General features: G+C 43.7%; 1 protein-coding gene across 8 annotated transcripts; it reads left to right on the top strand.

Moving 5' to 3' along the window:
• The first annotated feature begins 1,882 nt into the window (after window positions 1-1,882).
• LOC139373058 (ATP-dependent RNA helicase DDX3X-like) lies at window positions 1,883-17,554 on the top strand. Of its 8 annotated transcripts, none has more exons than XM_071113092.1 (18): window positions 1,914-2,212; window positions 5,916-5,967; window positions 6,683-6,733; window positions 7,293-7,337; window positions 8,371-8,695; window positions 8,831-8,938; window positions 9,121-9,220; window positions 9,461-9,596; window positions 9,737-9,933; window positions 10,268-10,428; window positions 10,887-11,031; window positions 11,276-11,420; window positions 12,418-12,468; window positions 13,319-13,500; window positions 13,728-13,845; window positions 13,961-14,114; window positions 14,217-14,347; window positions 14,509-17,554. In XM_071113092.1, the coding sequence occupies exons 1-18, from the start codon at window positions 2,168-2,170 to the stop codon at window positions 14,592-14,594; spliced, it is 2,232 nt and encodes a 743-aa protein (XP_070969193.1). In that variant the 5' UTR covers window positions 1,914-2,167; the 3' UTR covers window positions 14,595-17,554. The 8 variants fall into 8 exon arrangements, with proteins under 8 accessions (XP_070969199.1, XP_070969198.1, XP_070969200.1 ...); XM_071113091.1 differs by having other exon boundaries at window positions 7,290-7,337; XM_071113093.1 differs by lacking the exon at window positions 7,293-7,337 and having other exon boundaries at window positions 1,890-2,212.
• The last annotated feature ends 18 nt before the right edge of the window (window positions 17,555-17,572 follow it).

The following is a 17,572-nucleotide window of genomic DNA, read 5'->3' as shown; positions in this document are numbered from 1 at the left end:
AACCAGCTTCACGAGGTAGTCACCTGGAATGCATTTCAATTAACTGGTGTGCCTTGTTAAAAATATATATTTAACCTTTATTTAACTAGGCAAGTCAGTTATGAACAAATTCTTAGTTACAATGAAGGTCTAACCCGACCAAACCCGGACGACGCTGGACCAATTGTGTGCCGCCCAATGGGATGCCCAATCATGGCCGGATATGATGCAGTCTGAAGATAAACTTTTGTTAAAAGTTCATTTGTGGAATTTCTTTCCTTAATGCTTTTGAGCCAATCAGTTGTGTTGTGACAAGGTTGGGGGGTATACAGAAGATAGCCCTATTTGGCAAAAGACCAAATCCATATTATGGCAAGAACAGCTCAAATTAGCATAGAGAAATAAATGACAGTCCATCATTACTTTAAGACATGAAGGTCAGTCAATACGGAACATTTCAAGAACTTTTAAAGTTCCTTCAAGAGCAGTCTCAAAAAACATCAAGCACTATGATGAAACTGTCTCTCATGAGGACCGCCACAGGAAAGGAAGACCCAGAGTTACCTCTGCTGCAGAGGATAAGTTTGTTCGAGTTACCAGCCTCAGAAATTGCAGCCTAAATATATGCTTCACAGAGTTCAAGTAACAGACACATCTCAACATCAACTGTTCAGAGGAGACTGCCTGAATGAGGCCTTCATGGTCTAATTGCTGCCAAGAAACTACTACTAAAGGACACCAATAATAAGAAGAGACTTGCTTGGTCCAAGAAATATGAGCAATGGACATTAGACCGGTGGAAATCTCTCCTCTGGTCCGCATGTGAATTCCCACTATGAAGCATGGAGGAGGAGGTGTGTGGGTGCTTTGCTGGTGACACTGTCAGTGATTTAGAATTCAAGGCAGACTTAACCAGCATGGCTACCACAGCATTCTGCAGCTATACGCCATCCTATCTGGTTTGCGCTTCGTGGGACCATCATTTGTTGTTCAACAGAACAATGACAAAACTCACCTCCAGGCTGTGTAAGAGCTATTTGACCAAGAAGGAGAGTGATGGAGTTCTGCATCAGATAACCTGGCCTACACAATCACCTGACCTTAACCCAATTGAGATGGTTTAGGATGAGTTGGACCGCAGAGTGAAGGAAAAGCGTCCAACAAGTGCTCAGCATATGTGGGAACTCCTTCAAGACTGTTGGAAAAGCATTCCAGTTGAAGCTGGTTGAGAGAATGCCAAGCGTGTGCAAAGCTGTCATCAAGGCAAAGGATGGCTACTTTAAAAAGTCTCACTACTATCATTGGTTACACTAATTGCAGTGTGTCTACATAACCTGGTTCAATAATTCATGACATTACCCTGAGGAGGTCACAGTGATGCCGAAACGTTGGTAAATACACATTAAATTGCTGGGAGATTATACATGTAGTGTGCGACTATTTTGATAGTTTATAGTTTATTCGCCGTTAGTCAGCACCTCCACACAAACTATTATTCTGGGTGTGCGCCAGCTCATGTTTTTTTATATATCTACTTTAAAAATCTACAATATATTTTGAGTTGTTTAACACTTTTCTACATGATTCCATTATTTCATAGTTTTGATGATTTCGGTATTTTTCTAAATGGACAAAATACGAAAAAATGAAGGACTTCAATGAATGAGTATGTTAGGTATGTCCAAACTTTTGACTGATACTGTATGAGGTATTGACTGTCACATACTACTGAATATCAACTATGACGCTGTCGATTTTTACAACATCACAATTGAATATGAAATAGTAAAGCAAATTATACAAATGTCGCCAGACTTTTAAAAACTTTTTGGAAAGGGTGATAAAATGTCGCGATATGCGCAATGTCCTCCTGCTCTTTGTGGTTGTCTCAACCAATAAAATCACGCTCTGGGTTCCTGCTTCTAGCTTCCATTACACCACGACACGCACCACCACCAGTTAGTAAACGGTGTCGGTTTAAAGGCTTTAGACCACCTAACTATAGTGCCATGAACATAAGCAAAAAATAATTTACAGTAATATAATATATCAACTGTATCTTCAAGGTTCATTCATTCGGAAATTGACAAAATAAGAAAAGACGAGCGAAACCTAAGGGACGTCGACAACCCGGCAAACAAAGAGATCCCTTCTCGACGACAACATTTTTCCTCAATATTCTTTAGTTATGAGTCATGTGGCCGTCGAAAATTTACACGGTCTAGAACAGCAGGTGAGTTTTCTGTATTTATTTTAATTTGTGTTCATATCTATAACACGTAGAACGATTCTGAAAATGCAGTCGTGGATACCAAGCTAGCTGGTTAGCTTTGCTCGCTAGCTACGTTAGCTGTAACTGCGTGTGTTGTCTAATCTCTGGGTAAAATGGAGGCCGGTGGGTGATAATGGTTGGTGACGATGGCGGTGCTTCACGTTCAACAATTCAGTATTTCTCACAATTGGATTGATCCTTAACTATACCTCAAAGACATGCAATCTAAACCCTATGTTCAATGTTGGTGACTTTCACTTTATCTTGCTTTTATTCACTTGAGCTGATTGTTAGCCTGCTTGCTAGTTTGGCCTCTAGTTAGCGTTAGGTACGCTAACATGAAAGCTAGCTGGCTACATTTTCTTCTGCGTCACTGTGACATTGTTTTAATCCCGAATGAACAAAGCGTGTTTATGCTTTGCACAGTTCCTGGCTAGCAACGACTGCATTGTTTGGTTTTGTGTTGTGCTATAGATTTTGTTGCCATGTTAAATAACCTGTCATTGTTAAGTCATCCAGTTGTTTTTGTCACCTGTAATGTTAGTCCAACCGACAGTATCCAGGAAAACACCCATTCATTTGGTATGTAAGCATTATAAAATGAGTGTTGCTGTAACTGCATTTGCAAATGCAACATTTGTCTGTTAAATATGGTCAAACGTGGAAGATGAAACTTAACATAATTAGTAAACTGTCATGACATTTTCTGATAGTCAGCAGATGCTTATTTGACATGTGCTTGGAAGTGTGAAAGGATGTTGGGTTGGTGGGGGGCCAATTTATTTTGACACAGGAAATAAGACCCCCTTTAAGCCATGTTGGTCACGCTCCTTGATAACCTGTATTTGTCTGTTAAAGCAAAGGACTCGAGGGGAAGAACTTCGGTAGCAGTATATACATTTGAGCAGAGAATAATCCAGTCCAGCTCTGTAACGTTAATTGGAGTGTTTTGGTAGGGTGTTAGGCAACGAAATCAAGCTATGGTTCTGGTGTTACACTTTATATTCCATGTTATTAGAGAAGCTTCTCATGAACACACAATACTTTATTTCCTGATGATAGGATTTACCATTGCTGATATCAAATGTTCAAGTGATCTAAAATGTCGCGACAGGTCACTGTCAATCCCTTGTCAATGATGGCACCAAATCACGTTTCTGAATTCTTAAATTAAACACATATTGTCCAATATTTCAAGACAGGGTGGTCATACTATTAGGACATTTTCGGGTCTGATGTAGAACAGAGATTATTCAAATAAAATAAATGATTAACTTAAAATGCTATGTTATGCAAATTAGGCACTTCAAATGCAAACCAGGCAGTACAGAATACATTATTACTGTAATTTACACACACACACACACACAGACTAATGGCGTCTGCATGCTTCCCATCCACAATAATTTGGAACAGTTTGTGCAATTATTATAACATTGTTACGTTTTTGTTCAGTTTTTTTAATCGGCAGTTCACGCCCCATGGTTTGAATGGTCAGCAGTATGGATTCTTCAATGAAGAGGGTTGACATTCCAACGAGAGTAATATTTTTCACTTTAGAAATAATGCACCAATAATCTTTGTTAGATTTTTTTTTTTTTAAGTATTTGGCAACAACCTCAATGATTTACAGATTTCTTGAGTTGTCTATTTTGACCAAGTGGCTACGGCGTCTCAAGATGGACAAAAAGTACTATTGCATCTTTTTTCTAGTTTTTCAAGCGGCCTTTTAAGGGCGTATACGAGCACACTCATTCGGCTTGCGACGCATGCGGAAGGCTTAAGACACTTCTCAGCATCCGCACACACACCACATCACACACTTCTCACTAAGTCTGAACTGTAACATGGAAAGCTACTGGTCTAATAACGTACACTACATGGCCAAAAGTATGTGGACACATGCTCGTCGAACATCTCATTTCAAAATCATAGGCATTAATATGGAGTTGGTCGGTCCCCCCTTTGCTGCTACAACAGCCTCCACTCTTCTGGGAAGGCTTTCCACTAGATTTGAGAACATAGCTGCAGGGACTTGCTGCCATTCAGCCACAAGCATTAGTGAGGCCGGGCACTGATGGTGGGTGATTAGGCCTGGATTGCAGTCGGCGTTCCAATTCATTCCAAAGGTATTTGATGGGGTTGAGGTCAGGGCTCTTTGCAGGCCAGTCAAGTTCTCCCACACCGTTCACCACAAACCATTGATGTATGGGCCTCGCTTTGTGTACGGGGGCATTGTCATGCAGAAACAGGAAAGGGCTTTCCCCAAACTGTTGCCACAAAGGTGGAAGCACAGAAACATCTAGAATGTCATTGCATGCTGTAGCGTTAAGACCTCCCTTCACTAGAAATAAGGGGCCTATCCCAAGCAGTTAAAAACAGCCCCAGACCATTATTCCTCCTCCACCAAATCTTTACAGTTGGCACTACGCAAACCCAGATTTGTCCATCGGACTGCCAGATGGTGAAACATGATTCATCAAACCAAAGCACGTGTTTCCACTGCTCCAGAGTCCAAAGGAGGCAAGCGCTACACCACTCCAGCCAATGCGTTGTGCATGGGGATCTTAGGCTTGTGTGCGGCTGCTCGGCCATGGAAACCCTTTTCATGAAGCTCCCGACTAACAGGTCTTGTGCTGATGCTTCCAGAGGCAGTTTGGAACTCGGTAGTGAGTGTTGCAACCGAGGACAGATTTGTACGTGCTTCAGCAGTCCCGTTCTGTTAACCAAATGACTTGACAGAAAGGTGGCATCTTATGACAGTGCCACGCTGAAAGTCGTTGATCTCTTCGGTGAGGCCATTCTACTGCCAATGTGTTTGTCTATGGAGATTGCATGGTCGTGTGCTCAATTTTATACACCTGTCAGCAACGGGTGTGGCTGAAATGAACAGATTTGTTTACAGCATTTAAAATTAAAAAAAATGTTTCATACCTTGGTCCATTATTTCTCCCACACCGAACACCCTAGTTTTGGGTCTGTATTCCTGTAGCCCAGGGCTGCCCAACTTTCTTCCTGGAGATCTCCTGTCCTGTATGTTTTCAGTCCAACCCAAATTTAGCATATCTGATTCAGCTAGTTAATAAGGTCTTGTTGAGCAGCTAAATGGTAGAATCAGGTGTGTTAAATTAGAGTTGGACGGTAGATCTCCAGGAAGAGGGTTGTGCAGCCCTGATCTAGCCTATTGGCAGTTTTGAGTGTCTGCCTTGTAAGAAAGTATCTTTTGTTGCTTGCACCCACGGTAGACTACTCTGAAAAACTTACAATTGAAACTTACTGTATGGATTGTGGTGGTGGGGGGCAACGACACTAGACAGGGGAGTTCCCTGCTTCACATATGTATAATGGGGGAAGCACTGTAGTATAAGGGATATTCATGTCTTTCTGCTTTCTGGAGATCAACAGTTTGTCACACTTTATTTGGATAGTGTGACCATCTGTTGGTAAGCAACTGCCGGCGTAGGTTAGGGAAAGGGTTGGGATAAGTGTTAGGGTTAGATTGGTAGTTGAAATGTTACTGTAGAGCATCTATAGATGGTGTGTTACCCAGTTTTTGTCACCCTTTGTCTTGCAGCTTACTGTCCTATGTGCATGTTTAGAATGACATTTATCCATAACAGTGTTTACAGTAGTACTTAACTATACGTTTCATTTTCTATTTCAGCTTGCTGTCCTAGGCTTGAACAATGCTGACGGGCAGGGCGGAGGCACTGGCAGTAAGTGATCTCTACTCTTTGAGCCGAAGGACATCTAGCTTGTGTTATGGTGATCCTTTTCTTTTTGATCACTTGGTCTGAAGCAGCCCTCACTCTTATCCTTTCCTTCAGGGCCATTGGGTGGTTCAAGGACTGAATATAACCCACCCCCCAGGTTGCCTTTTTAATACATAGTTCATACCCCAAAGTCAACAACTTGTCAGATGTTTTCAGACCTTAGAGGTGGTCTGAAGTTGAGCTGAGTTAGTGTTCTGCAGGAATCTGCAGATAAATGATTGGTACCGTCCAATCACTGGCCCACGAAACATCCCAGTCCTGACATCACTGGCCTTTGTGGGAAAGAGACTAAAGTATGGAGCTTTAAACTATTGGGACTGACTCACATTTCCATCAGTATTACTAGGTTCATTTAGGTGTAAGATGCCATCAAGTGATTTTAATTTCACTTGTTTATTTTTAGCCAAATCATGCTCTTATCATTTATGAAATAGCATAAACGCCATTAAGTTTTCAGTTTCCTTATTTGGGGTACAAGATAGTTTACATTTTTTATTTTATTATTTGTTTAATCAAACAGGCCAGAGGCTACTTAATACCTATTAAATTAAAGGGATTGAGACATCCCTAGAATAAGACTAGGAACCCATTAGACCTGTGACGTGTTTGTCCGTTTGTGTACAGTACTGCCCTTGTGTTCACAAGTCTGTCTCTCTAGGGACCTGTTACATTCCACCTCATTTACGGAACCAAGAGGCTTCCAAAAATGGTAAGTGTCGTCCCCCCATCAACACTACCACCTCTATGAGGTATGCCAGTTGGACACTGTAAAAATGCCCTGGCCCCCTAGTGGTGAAGAATGCCATAATCCATTCTAGTGGACCATAATAAACATTTCACTAAATTGATTGAGCAAGCAACAATGCTGTGAAATTCCCTCAACTAAAAAGCAGACAATTGGCTTTAGTTTTATCTTGACCATTTATTCTCGCTGGGCTGGGACATGGTCAGCTAGAGGGTGACCTGGATGTATTGATTTTCTCCACTAGTTGGAAACAATGGCGTAAAGGTTGCGTTAGAATCCCCATCTTATATAGCCAGCCGCTTGTTTTTATTTCATCCCAAAAGACACTACAGGAAGACAGACACACAACCGTGCATATCCAGTGACCCGGAGTCCATTTTGTGACAGCATCTGGGAACTGCGTTGACAAACCATCAACCACTCCATTTCCCTGCTCTTACTGGCCAACATTCACAGTACATCGGCAGCATGTTTTCATCATGAAGCCCCCCCCCCCCCATGACGTTTTATTTTTTTGCAGCAGATGCTTTCTCTAGACCGAGCGCTTTGTCAATGGCACCAGGAAGCTGTAAGTCCCTTTACTGTCCTCTCTTTGGCTGAGGGAAGCTCTGGTGTTTTTCATTGTAAATGTTATCTTTATTTTATTCTGCATGTTTTAATTAAATTGGCTACCAGAACAGTGGTCTCACTCAATTCGATTAGAAAACAAGGCCACGTGCATTTCGACAAGGGGACTGGGGGCTCTCAAATTACATCTTTAAAACCACATTCCCATGGGTGAAACGAAGACACAACTGGCTTTTTCCTGCATTAAGGGTGTTGGCATCCTCTCACATGCTTACATTTTGTTCAAATGCAAAACAGCCTCCATTAGTTATGTCATTCCAACATACTGCTTAATTGCAAGGTTTCCATTTATTTGTGTGGAATTTAAAGTGGTAGGTTTTAGCAAATTAATGCTGCTTGCATAACAAATGTTCCTTAATCAGGACCCTAGTTAATGAGCCAAATGATTGACTTGTGTAGACTGTTTTATTGTATGGATTGCACATTGTTTACCGGGAAAATAAGCCAGGTCCTTTTTAATTGAAGTATTTCCCTTTTCAGAGGCATCCATGAGGTAACAAGTGGTGGGTATCTGGGATGTTAAAGCCAAAGGAACCAAGAAGGGCGTGGTTCCATTGTGCCCCTAACTCCTACTAGCTCTAAAGGACCTCAACACATTTCTTACAGCCATCCAGGTCGTTCTAATCTGTGAACATAGAAAGGCTAAGGGGAAGTAGCTAGAGGCTGAAATGGAACTAGGCCTACTTGGTCCAAATGTCTCTTCCTATAGGGTCCGTTACTGCCTACTGCCGTTGTGCCCTTGAGTAAGGCACTACCTCTAAGTGCTCTAGGGGTGCTGCTCTGCCGCTGCCCCTGTGTTGCTCCCAGCCTGTGGTGTCTGTGAGATTGGGTACTGTGACAGCAACAACTAAAGAATATCTGTGCAAATGGACCAATAAACAAAGTATTGTATTGACTGCGTATGAGGAGGAAACCCTCTTGTACTATGGGAGTCACCAGGTCTCCCCTCTATTTCCTTTCTGCTTTTACCCAAGATATGCCTGGCGGTTGGGACGGCGGACGCAGCAACGGCTTCGTGCAGAACGGTTACCACGACAACCGCATGAATGGGGGCAACCGGTACAACAGTGGCCCGCCTCGCATGGAGAGGGGCAGGGGGGGTGGAGGTTTCCGTGGTGGTAGGGGCGGGTCCTACAACCCGGTACAGCCTATGCAGAATGTCGGCATGTTTGGAGTCTACGACAACAAAGATGGCGGCGGCTGGAACACGACTAAAGATACCTACACCAGCTTCGGCGCGCGTCCTGATAGGGGGAAGTCTGCTTTTTTCAACAATGGCGGGAGTGCACCCAGAGGAAGGTGAGAACTAGAGAATTCACTCCCAAGCCCTTAGCCAACAGTTATCAGGTTCCTCAAAGTCCGGGGCTGTACCATGAGGCAACTCATTAGCAAGCTAGCCCTTCCTGACCCCTGTGGTTATGTTATGCTTGACAGTTACCAGCGTGGAGGGTTTGGAGGCAGTGGAAACAGCCGCTGGGTGGAGGAGTCCAGGGATGACGAGGACTGGTCCAAACCCACTCAGGCCAATGAGCGCCTGGAACAGTGAGTAGTAACCTAACCTACCCCTCTTTCTGCATACTAATGGTATTTCAATAATGAGGAGTTAACAATGTCATTTTACAATACATCACTATCCGCTGTCCCTTATCAATATCCCCTCTCGTTAAAATGGTCACATAGACCTTTCTGTCACTTTCCTGACCTGTGTTTCTGCTTCTCCCCAGGGAGCTGTTCGCTGGTGGCAACACAGGGATTAACTTTGACAATTACGATGACATTCCTGTTGAGGCCACTGGCCAAAACTGCCCCCATCACATTGACAGCGTGAGTCCCTAAGTATTCTAGCCAAATAACCCTGTCTCAGATCCAGTAACCCTCATGTCCTATTAGTCAGCATTTTGTTATTATTCTTCAAAACCAGAAGTGTTTCCCATGGGCTCTACTGAGCAGCTTGTGTGGTGCTGTTGATCCCCCTGCACATATCCTCCCCCTTCCCCCTGAAACAGAGTTGCGTGAAAGCTGTTTGGTGCTCATTTGAGTGACTGGTTCGTCTTCGTATTTCAGTTCCAAGACGTAGAGATGGGAGAGATCATAATGAGTAACATCGCCCTGACCCGCTACACTCGGCCCACTCCGGTCCAGAAGTACGCCATTCCAATCATCAAGAACAAGAGGGACCTGATGGCCTGCGCCCAGACAGGTTAGAACCAGACCAAACTACAACCACTCCAAATTGGATTGGTCTGGAGAGCTATATGCAGATATGACTTACGACAACTGTATTGTACTGTAGTTGATTTAAGTATAGGTATATGACTAATATAAACTGTGGTCTCTCAGGTTCCGGTAAGACTGCTGCGTTCCTTTTGCCTGTACTGAGTCAGATCTACACTGAAGGCCCAGGAGAAGCCCTCGCTGCCCAGAAGTCTGGGGGACAGGACAACGGAAAGTATGGTCGCCGTAAGCAGTACCCCCTCGCTCTGGTCCTGGCCCCCACCAGAGAACTGGCCCTGCAGATCTATGAAGAGGCCAGAAAGGTAAGCAACTGCCCCCCCCTCTCACCTGGGATGTTATTTGCGGGTGTAGCAAAATGCTTGACACATCCACACAATGTGACCACACACACAGAGGACAGACATCCCATCAGCATCAATACCAGCTAGGTCGGTAAGCGGTCTGCCAGTGGGCCTCTGTCTCTTTGTCTCTGTTTTTGTGTTGACGGCCAACCAGCCAAGGTTGTAATTAGGGAACTGCAGTGAAACACACAACCATTGTTTGTGCTCTCCTTTCTCTCTCCTCTCTTGTCCCTTTCCCTGCCTTCTCTCTCTGTACCCTGTGTTCACCCTCTTCCACCCCTCTCTCCTGCTGTAGTTTGCATACCGGTCCCGTGTGCGTCCTTGTGTGGTGTACGGAGGGGCTGACATTGGCCAGCAGATCAGAGACCTGGAGCGAGGCTGTCACCTACTGGTGGCTACACCTGGACGCCTGGTGGACATGATGGAGAGGGGCAAGATCGGCCTCGACTACTGCAAGTGAGTAGACTTCCAACATGCTGGACTGCTGGCAGACTGAGCTGTCTGAGATATAACTTCTGGTTCTTGACTTCATTGTTTTTGAAGAGGTGCAGACAAGTTACAATGCCCCAGGACCCAGTCACTGGGCACTTTACCTAGATGAATAACCTAAGCTTTATTCACATTGGATTAGTTTTACTGGGGGAGATGGGAGTTATCTAATTATGTGAACAAATCACCATATCCGTAATTTAAGTCCTGTCCAAATCTTCCATGTCAGTCATTTTTAAGTAGCAGGAGAGTAATAAATCCAGCTGGAAAAACCTATCATTTTTTGACTATCTCCTGATGCAGCTTATTAGACCATTGATTAGTTGAATTGGCCTGCTGGACAGGAAAGGAATACTACATGCCCATGAGTCTCTGACTGATGGGGAAACAGGTCTACAGCCAATCCCTGACCCTGTCTCTGTTAGTTACCTGGTGCTGGATGAGGCTGACCGGATGTTGGACATGGGTTTTGAGCCCCAGATCAGACGCATCGTGGAGCAGGACACCATGCCCCCTAAAGGCATCCGTCAGACCATGATGTTCAGCGCTACCTTCCCCAAGGAGATCCAGGTACTCACACCCACATGGTGTTCAACTCCCTTTTCTAAAGAGATTATGGTACAATGACAATAATTGTTACTCTCCAGTCCCCACAATTGCTTCTGTATTTGTCAAAAGTATTGTGCTTAATGAGGAAAGAAGGTGTTATTTGCCATATGTCCTCTCTATGGTGTATTAACCCACCTTTCCACACACATTTAATAAACTGTCCTCCATGTTGGCTCCACAACAATAACATAAACCCCTCGGTCAGATCCTGGCGCGTGACTTCCTGGAGGAGTACATCTTCCTGGCGGTGGGACGTGTGGGCTCCACCTCCGAGAACATCACCCAGAAGGTGGTGTGGGTGGAGGACGGTGATAAGAGATCCTTCCTCCTGGACTTGCTCAATGCTACAGGTAACTAACTACCTGGACTATACCTGTCACTGGCTCAACCCCCTCTCCTGTCCCTGTCTGTTAGTCTTACTTACTGGAACTTTTACTTGTAGTGCAGGGTTTCTCAAAGCTCATCCTGGGGACTCGCTCACTGTGTTCTGGATTTTATTCCAATTGAGCAACAATTGTATATACATTGATATGTGGTTGGTAAGGGCATTCAGTTATCTGAAGGAAGCTTTGATTGGTTGAAATTCAGTTGAAATGAAAACCTTCGTGGACAGTGGGTGTTTGAGGACTGGAGTTGAGAAACCCTGTGTTTAAATAGCCCCTCTGTCTTATGAATATGTTGACTTGATCAGTTGGGCTCGGTGGAATCTGCAACGGCATTATTTCCCAACATCAGCTAACTAAAATCTAACTAAATCCTGAAGCTAATCATTGTTTGAATATGCGGACATGTCTTTGATAGGACAACTTCCCAGCAGATTCCACCTGCTCCTAACACTAGGCTAGTTCCTGATTTTAAAGCTTGTCAGATGTAAGCTATAAATCTTAGAAGATGGGTAACCATTCAGCTGGGATGGTCTAGTATTGATTGCATTAGTTATTCTGTTCTTTCAGATGGTCATAAGCCTGGGTTGTGTTCAGTGGGCAGTTTGTGTGTTGAACGTGACCCAGTGTTGGTAATGTCATAGGGTCAGATGTGAGGTGAAGACTTGTACTCTAGCTTAGGCATGTTGGCTATCATAAACTGACCCTGCCTAGTATCCCCAACCCCCAGTTACTCCTATGCAGAGCCATGTACACAGAGTTCAGGAAACCATCCTCCATGTTGGCACCAAATGTTCCTCAACAATAACATTCTAATAATGAGGTCGTATTGGAACTTGTTGGTACCATTAATGGCGGCCATTGGGTTTTCTGAACTCTGTTGGCTAACCTCCCCCTTTTTAATGTCACTTATGAACTGTTGAAACTGCAATGAGTTTATCATCGGGTTTGGTTTTATCCAAAGTCATTCCGAGTGAAGTTCAGGACAATGCAGGTGAAAACATAGAGAAACCTGGTAAGTAGGAATTTATTATTACTAAAGTGGATGTAGAAGCTTGTATCTCATTTCATATTTCAGTTTATTGATTTATTGCTTGGCCTGTATTGGTTACCCATATTAGTCATCCATTTGTGTCCAGACGAGAAGGTCCCGTTGGTTCGGATCAGCCATCTAGTGTGGTTGTCATTGAGGTCATTCGCTGTTTTGAAGGGTGTTGTCTCCTTTGTGTGTGTGTGGGGGGGTTGATTTGGGAATCTGTGACTGTTGATTTGCTTTGCCCACACCCTGCTTGCTACTGCAATCATATGCCATTTCTTACACGTATGCTTTTGTTATGATGGCCATGGCAGCTTGCAAAACGTTCACTGCAGGTAGAAAAATCAATAACATGATCCACTATTCTACCAGACGGAGAAACATGTTCAAACATATCTCATCTGAATGGGCTGTAACATTTTAAACATTTTGAAGAAGCCCTCTGGTCATCATGCATCACGACTCACTGTAGAGTAGCCCGACACAGCTGTAGATATGCAGCTTTTCTTTGCCAGAGCCTCCATCTCTTAGCAACACTGGATGTTTCTCCTCTCTAAACACCCGTGGTGATTCAGCCCCTTCCTTTCCTCTCAGATCCACAACCACAGGGGGTAGTGGGTAGATGCTGTTTCCATACCTGTAATGTCTCCCCTGGGGCTTGTTTAAGAGGGTTCTGAGCAAGCACTGAACGTTGCAGATAGAAATTCCACGAATAGACCTGACGCTAACCCTCCCATGTCGGAAACCGAGGCCATGTTTGTTGTACAGAATCTATTTCTATCTGAACATTTTTAAGCAGTGACTCACCGGTCATCCTTCTCCTCCCCAGGTAAGAACTCTCTGACGCTGGTGTTTGTGGAAACCAAGAAGGGAGCGGATGCCCTGGAGGACTTCCTGTACCGTGAGGGTTATGCCTGCACCAGTATCCATGGCGACCGCTCCCAGAGGGACCGAGAGGAGGCTCTGCACCAGTTCCGCTCGGGACGCTGCCCCATCCTGGTTGCCACAGCGGTGAGTCTGCAAGCTGACATTTTGGTTTGATTTCTACAGCTCTGTTACAGGTCAAATATATTGGTTGACAAATGATAAAGCGAAACACTAGATATTTGGCCTCATACTGTTCAAGGCCTGGTCTTTGTTTTGCAATATGGTTTCATGTTGGGGTCATTTAAAAAGGGAGCTAACATGCTTCTGTTCAAACAAGAAGGCCAATAGTTGTATTCGGTCTCGTGTACCAGGTGGCTGCCCGTGGCCTGGACATCTCCAATGTCAAGCACGTTATCAACTTTGACCTGCCCAGCGATATAGAGGAGTACGTCCACCGTATTGGCCGTACTGGACGTGTAGGCAATCTGGGTAAGCCTCTACAACATTCAAGAACTCTCAACTCACCACTCAGCGACACGTAATGCACATTTTTTTATTTAGATAACTATTTGACTGTAACATGGTGAACCCTCTCCTCTCCCAGGTCTGGCCACATCGTTCTTCAACGATAAGAACGGCAACATCACCAAGGACCTTCTGGACATCCTAGTGGAGGCCAAACAGGAAGTACCCTCCTGGCTGGAGAGCCTGGCCTATGAACACCAGCACAAGAGCAACACCCGCGGACGCTCCAAGAGGTACACACACATGCTTACATACACAGTCCTACATAAAGGAGCAGAAGTACAAGGGTTTAGAGACGTATCACTCTCTTAATCACTGACTCATCCTCTGTTTAGGTTCACCTCTGGTGGCTTCGGAGCCAGGGACTACCGTCAGACCAGTGGTGGCGGCAGCACTGGAGGGTTCGGGGGTCGTGGTGGACGCCAGCCCAGTGGGCATGGAGGAAACCGTGGATTTGGTGGCGGCGGTAAATATCCATTAAAACAACAGTAAATATTACTGTTGGTCTGTGTCATAAGAATTGTGGGATAGACCAAGTCCAAGAGTTGGTGTTTTAATTCCAACCATGCTCCAACACAGTCCTTATTCTCCTTCTAACACTGTCCTGATTCCCACCCCACATCACAGGTGGCTTTGGAGGCAACTTCTACAGCAGTGACGGCTATGGAGGAAACTACTCTCATCAGGGGGGAGTGGACTGGTGGGGCAACTAAACATCCCTCTAACCCTATCTCCCTACACCTCCTTCCTCCTCCCCCCACCATCGCAGTGGGTCGCACCACGCCAAACTCACTGATAAGGAAACCACATGTGTAACCTAAGCCAGACTATATAAACCCCGTGTAGCTTCCAAACAGACTGCAGTACATTACCAGCTGTGATTCTCTGACCGCTTTTCCAAAAAATGGAGCTGAGAGACTGGGGACCGAGTGGACAGCTGACCAAGAGGAAAGCTGGAGCCACTGAGCGATTCCTAAAGAAACATGGCACCGCCAGGCTCTGGAATCATCGTGTGGCCGCCCGTAGTGACTATAGCGTATTTAGGATCTTGGGACTTGCAGTTCTTTTTTTTTCTTTCACGACAACTGCTTTTTCTTTCTTTGTAACAAAACAAACTGAGGATCATTTGTTTGTAAATGTACTGTGCCTTTAACAATTAGATTGTTTTATCTGTATTTTCTTTTAAGTGTCATAACTGGCTAAAACCTGGCCAACAAGAACTAAATTATATATTTTTTGTTTTGGGGTTTAAATGTGGTTTTGTTATTTTATTCGGAAGGAAAACAAAATAAGCTTGAACTAAATATCCAACCTTGGCAAACACTGAGATGACATGACTTTTGAGTGAGTCATTTGTCCATTTGAGATTCAAATTTGTCACAGGGTAATTTGATGGCTCAAACTAGCTTCGACCGCATGTTGCAGCCATCCTATGAGAATTCCACTATAGGTTTTCAAACCCTTGTGTGACAAAAGTGCACTTCAAGGAAAAAAAGAGTTCAAAATATTTTTTGCTCACTCTATCCTGGAGAGGAATATGGTAGTCTTCACTAAATGAGCCATTCCAGTTGTACAATTTTAAAATTGAATATTTAAATGGTATGTCCATACATACAAGCTATTTGAGCAAGTCGATGCTCAAAAGTTCAGTTCCCCACTAACAAATTGTCTTGGCATTGTGGCACCTAGTGAAGCAACTTCTTCTAGCTGCCTGGTGGGTGAATTTAGTTTTTGATTGAGCTTTTTTACTTAAACATTTTGAAGGATGGAAATGGACAAATATCCATCCTTCTGAGAGAATGTTTCTTAAACTGGTCAATTCTAAAACGGCGCTTGCCATATAGAAAGTGAAGTTCGAATGGTTGCCATAGGACCACACAGTAACCTGGGTGGCTTTGCTTTTTGTCAAGGCCATCCTGGGATGAAATACGCATGCAAGTGTTGTTGTTTTTTGGTCAAGGAGTTTAAAAAAAATGCAAAAGGAAATTCTGCAGCAGGCTTTTATTTCATTACAAAATGTCGTTCTCTTACACCTTTAATTTAGTTCTCTTTTTCAAGCTGCGTTCGAATCCGAAGGACATTCTCGGGTTAACTGTTTAAAGACACAAGCTCTTCCTCCTCAGAGAGCGTAGGAAGGTCAGAAGTTACGGGTTAAGGGTCAGCAATGTACAGACGAGCAAACTGAACTGCACACGTAGCAAAGGGTGATGGGAAGTGCAGTTTATTTACCAGTGCACCATTTTAAGAGGCAATGGGGTTTTCCTGTGTATGCTGGCTGGTGAATATAGCCCACGCGACCCGGCCAAAGACAGGGGTGCTTTATCTATCCTTCATTCTGACACAGAACCAATGCAGCTATTCTTCCCTTTGTAGGGTTGGGCCGCCTTGATGTATTATGTAAAACCACTGGCCAGTTTACTACTATAGCTGGCATCCAGGCTTCCTCCTTATATAGGAGGGAGGCCCAATGTTGGCTAGAAAATGGCATTTTAAGTGCAATAGGTATATATTCTCAGTGTGTCTGTCGTGCCTTGACATTTTGAATCAATAAGTGAGGTGGTGGTTATGAAGCAGATGCACTGACAGTATTGTGTTAACTTAAGATTGAATGGTGCTACCTAAGTTAGGTCTAGGCCCCTTTGTGATGTTACTTAATGGCCATCAAGTTTTCCAAAAAACATTTTATTGCACATCTAGAGTTTTATATAAATGTCTTGAGTGTGTGTCCTTAAAGCTTCCGAATTTTGTGTGTGAGGAGATTGTGAAAAACGCAGCTTGTTTACGAAAGGGGAAGGGTTATCACTATTTAAACCAGGATTTATTTGGGACCAGGGGTTAGTTCAGTAGCAGTCTGAGAATTGAGCTATTTGCACACAGATTACTAGATTCTACTTTCGCTGCTAGTTTGTGTAATTTATTAAGCATTTGAGAAATATTTATTTTTATAAGCCTAAAGTGATAGTTTAAGAAACTTGACCAAAAGACAGTACAAAAACACTGGCACTTGAATGTTGAATGTCACCGGTATGCGTGGAAATTTATATTTTTCGGGGTAGTGTGAGCTTTTTAATGTCAGTCATATTGGACTCAAATCAAAATCCACACCTGTTACTTATAGTAGTACTGGCCACATGGCCACACCGTCTAATCAACCTTAACGTTTAATTGGCGAACAAAATTCGAAACAAACAACCAATGCCAAGGTTTGGATAAAAGTGATAACATTTTCTAAAAAATATTGTACCAGTGCAAGAAGTGTCCAGATTCTCTCCAATTCAATTTTGCTTTTCCTTGTTTTTGAGTTGTTTTTTTTCCTCCCCCAGCGAATGTCTGGCACATGGTAATCTTAAGGAAAAAAAACATGTGGTTCTGCTCTGTTGTATTTGCATATTTGGGCCTCCGTGTGTGTTCTGTGGAGTGTCTTACAGTAACATTGGCTGACTGAGTCTGAAAAGTAAAGGTTTGGATGAAACGTATGAATGGAAATGTGAAGCTGCAGAGAGGAGAGGTTGGAGAGCTTTCGGCTGGCCAGACACTCCCCTGAATGCCACTGAGTCGCCCACTAGTTTGTATTTGCTTTATGTACTAGTTTAGAGGCTGTGCACTGCACGAGAAAACACCTGTGCATTTATTGTATGATTTTACCAAAATTAAAAGTTTTGACTTGCAAATACTTAACCAACTTTTGTAT

The sequence above is a fragment of the Oncorhynchus clarkii genome, chromosome 18, assembly GCF_045791955.1.
Source record: "Oncorhynchus clarkii lewisi isolate Uvic-CL-2024 chromosome 18, UVic_Ocla_1.0, whole genome shotgun sequence".
NCBI classification, from domain to species: domain Eukaryota; kingdom Metazoa; phylum Chordata; class Actinopteri; order Salmoniformes; family Salmonidae; genus Oncorhynchus; species Oncorhynchus clarkii.
This window is presented reverse-complemented; position numbering and strand designations above follow the sequence as displayed.